The sequence below is a fragment of the Chinchilla lanigera genome, unplaced genomic scaffold (assembly GCF_000276665.1).
Source record: "Chinchilla lanigera isolate Chin_1 unplaced genomic scaffold, ChiLan1.0 scaffold00096, whole genome shotgun sequence".
In the NCBI taxonomy this organism is placed as follows: domain Eukaryota; kingdom Metazoa; phylum Chordata; class Mammalia; order Rodentia; family Chinchillidae; genus Chinchilla; species Chinchilla lanigera.
In genome coordinates, this window is record NW_004955497.1 from 5,616,897 (window position 1) to 5,623,630 (window position 6,734).

Here is a 6,734-nt window from a genome sequence, read left to right on the forward strand (position 1 = left end):
GAGCAAGGCATGCGGGCGTTTCATATTCTTTTAGATATAAATTCTTTCAAATCTAAATAACAGTGATTTAATAAATATAGGAAAAGAAAAAACACATTTTAAATGTCCTTTATGACAATTAATTATGCATTTGGCCACAGATAAATTATGGACAAAATTTTTAAAGTAGTTGTAGAAGTCATATTTGTTTACCCTAATCCAACAAAATTGATAAATAAGAAAAAACTTCGAACTTTAACTACCGTACTTGGAAATTAAGAAGCAATTGCAGCAAAAGAGAAAACCAAACTAAAAATGACAATCTAAAATGCAGTAGAGTTCTTCATGATAAAACTTACAGGTTTCAGCCAAAGCTATAAGCAGAAGTAAAAATATAAATATTTCACTATTAAAATGAAAAGCTAAAGGTAAGACTAAAAGAACTTAGTGTTTAGTTTAAGAGACTATAGAAAAATGTCAAAAGGATCAGTTTAAGGAATTAATAAGAATAAAATAAAAATGAAAGAAATTAGTAATAGGGGCTGGGGATTTAGCTCAGGGGCACAGCATCTGCCTGGCAAGCACAAGGTCATAAGTTTGATTCCTGGTACTGGAAAAACAAAACAAATAATAGTAAAATAATAATAATAATAATAATAATAATAAAAAGAAACTAGTAATAGGAAGAATGAATAAATCAAATCTTTGACTCCTTGAAACGACCAATAATATATACCATATAAACATCCTGAAGGAAAAGATGATTGTGTTAAAATACATGAGATGCAAAAAGGGGATATACCTACAGACACGGAAGGGATTTTTCAAATATAACTTGAAACTCTTAAGAAAATTTTTTACTAGCAGAAATGGTTAATCTTACAATTTGGCAAAAACAAATTATCAAATTAAATCAAGAAGTTCATATTGGGAAGGGGAACAAAGTTGAGCCCTTGAAAAGAGCAAAAGAGCGCTTCCATTTTGTACAAAATGATGGACAACGTGAACCACCCTCCTCCTGGAAACGAGCATAACACAGGATAAAATAGAAAAAAAAAAAAACCCTCAGGATTTTAAACACATTCTCCCTGGGTCTCCCCCACCTGCTCCATGGATCCCCAAACCCACAGAGTTCAGGTTCCTTACATAAAATGGCATAGTACTTGCGTAGGATCTATGCACATTCTCTTATACACATTAAATCATCTCTAGGTTCTTTACAGTACCCAACACAGCACAAATGCTATGTGAATAGCTGTAGGCTTTCGGGAATACTGACAAGAAGAAGCACTCTGTAAATGCTCGCTACAGACACGAGCATTTACAAAAAATATGTATATTGATCCCTGGTTGCTTGAATCCAGGCAGTGGAACTTGTGGGAATGAAGATCTAACATACATCAAAACGTTTTTCCAGAAGTAAATAATCCTCAGAGGTCAAATTCAGACTAAGTTGCAGAAGGCAGATGAAATGCACTGGAATCCTAGATTTTCATCCTGAAGACTGCAGAGAACTCCAGGACCAGAACATGAAGCACAGGACTGCCTGGAGTGTGGTAGAGGACAGTCCAGGAATCTGGCTAAGCTGACACCCCATCAAAACAAGTGTGATGGAGGAATAAACTGCTCAGCAGAATGGGGCGGCAAGTGAATTTGTCTGATTAGGTCTTGAGGCTGGAAGAAAAATATATTCCTTGAGAGAATGTCAACATGAGGTGCCCCTTTGGGAGCTTGTGGCCAAATTCCCACAACCTGTGTGGACCCAAATGACTTCAAGTAGAGGCTTTAAATTTAAGTGATCTCAAGGGATTGGCTGAAGTACATGCAAATTCTTTCTGTAGCAATGCAATTTGAAGTCTGGCTTCAGAGAACTCCTACCAAGAGTTCTGGGACTCAAGGGATCATAATCAAAACAAGGCAGCCTAAGTGAAAACCAAGGGAAAAAAAGCACGGAGAACAGATCCTCACAGGCCTCAGTTAACCACAGCCTTAAGATTTAATCAGGCAAAATCATTTGCTGGGTAATTCTGCTGAATTAGAATATGAAATAACTAGATTTTGCTCAGTTTTAAAGAAACGGTAGCTTAAAAACATAAACAAGGACTAAGAAAATAAAGCAGCTAGGCATATATTTATAAAATAAATGAAACTTATAGAGAGCTAAAATTATACTGGTTGACAAAATTAAAACATAATTGAAAGACTAAACAGCTGACCAGAATCAACTGGAAAGGTAACAGTTAGGGACTAGAAAGGAACCAGCAGAAATTACTCAGGGCAGAAAGACAGAGCAAGAGGCGTGAGAACAGAGATTTTACAAAGGCCACAATACATGTCAAAGTGGAATTCCAAAGGGACAGAAAACAGGCGACAGAGGAGCAAAGACTTAGATATAGATCCGAGCTTTCTACAGTTATTAAAAGTGTATGAGCTAAGGGGCTGGGGATTTAGCTCAGCAGCACAGCACCTGCCTGGCAAGTGCAAGGTCATGAGTTCGATTCCTGGTACTGGAAAAAAACGAAACAAAACAAAGTGTATGAGCTTCATATTCTGGGATCTCACTGAATTAGACATTGGATAAATTAAGTCACACAATATTGAAATCATAGCCACTTAAAGAGAAAATTCCCAAAGGAAAAATAAAAAAAAAGACCAATCTCATGTCCAGCCACCAATACTAGACCAACGGATGGTGTCTCACAGTTGTCTTACACATGAAATAATGTTTTCAAGGCTCTTGGAAAAAGCAGTATGTCATCAGAGAGAAGTAGAGACATATTTAGATGTACAAAACCTGAAGGAAAGGACCACCAACAGTAATTCTCCAAAGCAATTGTAAGAACAACCTTTAGGCAGTTGAAATCTGGCCTCAGATGAAAGTTCTGAGTTACGAGAATTAAAAAAACTGATAAGCAGATAAATCAAAGTAAATATTGCTATATAAAAGAACAACATCAGCAAAAACAGTAATAATAATGTTTTGTCCACAGAATTAAAAGATTCTAGAAATGCTGGGCATGGTGGCACACACGCCTGTAATCCCAGCACTCAAGAGGCTGAGGCAGGAGGATCACTGCGAGTTCAAGACCAGCCTGGGCTACAAAGTGAGTGCAAGGCCAGCCTGAACTGCAAAGTGAGACTCGTCTCAAAAAGACCAAAAAAAAAAAAAAATTCTAAAACCAAAACTAGACCAAAGTAGTACATTGCTAGAAAAGAGGAAGGCAATGTTGAAGCATTTTCTATTATTGTGTTAAAGTACATGTAAGATAAAATTTACCACTGTGGGCATCTTTATGTGCTATAAATACATTCACATTGTCAGGCAAACATTATCATGCTCCATCTCCAGAACTTTCCCTCAGGTGAAATTAAAACCCAGTACCTCTTAAACAGGAACTCCCTAGTCTGCTCTCCCCTGCTCCCTAGAAACTATTCTTCTACTGTCTGCCTCTATGAATTTCATGATTCTGGACCCTTTCATTATTATACAAGCAGAGTTGTAGCAATATTTTTTCCTTTTGTGTCAGGAATATTCCACTTAGTGTAATTTCTCAATATTCATCCACGAAGAGCTGATGGTATAGCTCAGTGATAGAGCACAGGTCTAGCAAGCTTAAAACCCTATGTTATATCCCCAGCAAACCCCAGCTCAGTTCACCTGTTTCAGAATTTCATTCCTTTTTATGGTTGAATGGTATTCCACTGTATGGATATACCACACTTTGTTTATCCAGCCATCTATTTATGGTCATTTGAGTTGCTTCTATATTTGTTACTGAATTATGGTTTGATGTACAGTATCTTTTCAGCTGTACAATATCTTTTTAGCTCCACTTCCAACTTTCAGTGTGTGTGCTCAGAAGTGGAACTAATAGGTTTTATGGCAATTCTAGGTGTCATTTTTTGAGGAATCACCATCCTGCTTTTGACAGCATTTGTACTATTTTACATTTTCATCAGTAGATGCATACTTTTCTAATTTGTCTCGGTGGATTTAAATTTTCTCAGTCCGCACCAGGATCTGATAGTTTTCTTTTTAGTAATAGCCATCGAAAGGTATGAAGTGATAGCTCATTGTGACTTTGCATTTCCCTCAAAATTAATAATGTTGAGTGTCTTTTCATGAGACTAATAATGTTGAGTATCTTTTCATGTATCTTCTCTGGAGAAATATCTGGTCTTCTGACCAGTTTTGCGTGAGATTGTCTTTTTGATGGTAAGTTGTAGCAGCTCTTTAGATATTCTGGAAATGACACTCTCACTTGTCCTCTCCTTTCCAGTTCCATTGATTCCTGCGCTTTTCTATATGTTTCACATACATTTATTAATTATATTGTTTATGAACAGAGCTTGAGCCCTAAAGCCAACTTTTATTAAGATTATATTTCATTAACAAATCAAGACCAGGCATTTACATAAAGATGCCCAAATGACTCTGCTAATGAAAGGTAAAGTCAAGGATCTAAAATCCTGGCTCTTAGCTGGGCAAATGGGCACCCACATGTAGTACCAACAACTTTGGAGGCAGAGGCAGGAGGATCGCTTGATCCCAGGAGTTGCAGGCCAACCTGGGCAACATATCGAGAATCCATTTCAAAATAACAGCTAAATCCACAAAATTCTGCCTTTACTACTATTTATATGTCATCTTCAGTTAACAGAAAGATGGGAAATTGCACTCTGGTAAAAACATACTAAGAAGAGAAATTGGTTTAAAAAATAGTAACTCGAGGCTTTCTTTGAGGCACAACTGTGGGAATTTTTAGAAACCAAATTTAATTTGCACACGTAAAGATGTGACTGTAATTTAGTAAATAAATGCAAACCCTGTTAGCGTGCTGGTTGGTGTGCTTGGCATTATTCCTTCCTCTCTCCGTTGTACCACAAGACTCGGTGCCAGAGAGCTACATTTCTCCGCGCTGCTCATCAGCGGGGTTCCACCTTAGGTCTAGCCTTTGAGAGAAATTTTTAGGGGATAAAAAGTAGACTATTGTTCTTCTAGCAGATGTGAGCAGATACGTGAGTTTAGCAAGTGTAAAATTTTGCAGCAGCCCCTGAAATTCTGTAGCAACCTCAGGATGTTTCTTGCAGGGGAGAGGCGCTCCCACAAGTAGATTTCTGGATTTGAAACCTAACTGCACCCTTGAAGCTAGCAGCAGCCTTCCCCACCTTCCCTTCTACGTCTTCTATTCTTCCATAAACACATAGGAACTTGTATTAGGTCTCTTCTCCTTACACACAGTTCAGTATTATCAATTACCCATGATGCATTATTCTTACCACGACCCAGAATTATCATTATTTTGAAGAAAGTATGTTTATAAATTCCCACCTGGTCCCACATTTGCCAATTTAAACAATGTCCCAAGACCCATTTGGGTATCTCGATGTGCATAAGCTCTGCCTAGAGTCTTCTTCTTTTAAGCTCTTATTGCACTGCTCAGTCTCAGAAGAGTCTCTCACCTGCCCAAGCTCTTCATTAAGATTGGATGTTCTAGCCATGGCATGAAGGCCACTTTTTTCATCATGCATATCTTCATCCTGCAATAAATGAAAAATATAGCCGAAGCCAAAGTCAGAATGAGGCTCAACATTTCTTCAAAAAGGCTCCACGCCACTGATCTTTCTGTGTGACTGACATTGAGAAAGGATTTACAGTGGAGAGAGTAGAATGCTCCTATTGAACGAATAGATGTTAGTTTCTCCCACATGTTAAGACCACTGGTGCAGGAGAGGCAGTACCTCGGTGTTGGGTATCTAGGACTGAAAAACTCGACTTTCAAATTCCTATCTCTGCCTTAGCCAAGCTGTGGACTCTGAAAAAATTAATGAACTCTGTGCCTTGGTTCCTACATCTATAAAGGGGGAGCAACAAGTTGGATCTCATATTACTCTAAGGAAAATTAAATGAGAATAATTTCAAAGTACTTTCCCTCATTTGGTGTAGGTTAAAATAGTATTCCCAAGGTTGAAATGTAGCTCAGTGGAAAGTTACTTGTTCAGCATAGATAAGGCCCTTAGTTTGATACTCAGCACTGTCAAAAAAAATAGTGCTCTTCTTAAAATTGAGGCAACCCAGTGACAGACTGAGAGGGTATTTTGAACATGTGACATTTAGCAATACTTCTATTTGGAAGAAAAATATTTAAAGGTATTATTCAAAATTGCAACCACACATTCAGACTGTAAAATGAATACACCCCCCAGCTTACTAAGTAATAACAACACTCAATACACGGTTGTCACCTAAGAAACCTCTTCCTTAATTTGAAGGGCCCCTGGGTTGATTATGTTTCTGTCATTCTAGCCAAGGTCTGTAAGGTTGCTGGAGTCCCCTCCTCTATTGGGTATACTGAATTTCAATGAATCAAATGTCTCTCTACACTTGTTACTAACCATCTCTTAAATCACACAAAAAATGATATCTTCAAGATGAATGCAGGGGCTGGGGACTTAGCTCAGTGGCACAGTGCCTGCCTGGCAAGCACAAGGTTGTAAGTTAGATTCCTGGTACCAGAAAAAAAAAAACAAGAAAAAAAAAGATAAGTGCAAAGAGGCCCAGGCCTGGTGAGTTCTGCTGATACCAACCCTCACCTTTCCTAGAGAATGCATATCTTGCCACTGGGCTTCAACACCAAGGCATACAGTTAGCTATATCACAAGGATTTGGTTAGTTATATAAATTGTCAGAAAACTCAAAACTTGTCTCTATAGAGAATATTTTTATTTTAATTTTGAGAAAATTTCTGGTTTTA

General features: G+C 37.8%; 1 protein-coding gene across 4 annotated transcripts in view; it reads right to left on the minus strand.

Moving 5' to 3' along the window:
• LOC102025027 (phospholipid-transporting ATPase IB-like) overlaps positions 1-6,734 on the minus strand; it is a 216,397-nt gene that overhangs the window by 131,862 nt on the left and 77,801 nt on the right. For all 4 annotated transcript variants that reach the window (XM_005406339.1, XM_005406337.1, XM_005406340.1 and 1 more), the window contains one exon: positions 5,443-5,520. In XM_005406339.1, the coding sequence (XP_005406396.1) occupies positions 5,443-5,520 (78 nt within the window). The remainder of the gene's footprint in view (positions 1-5,442; positions 5,521-6,734) is intronic.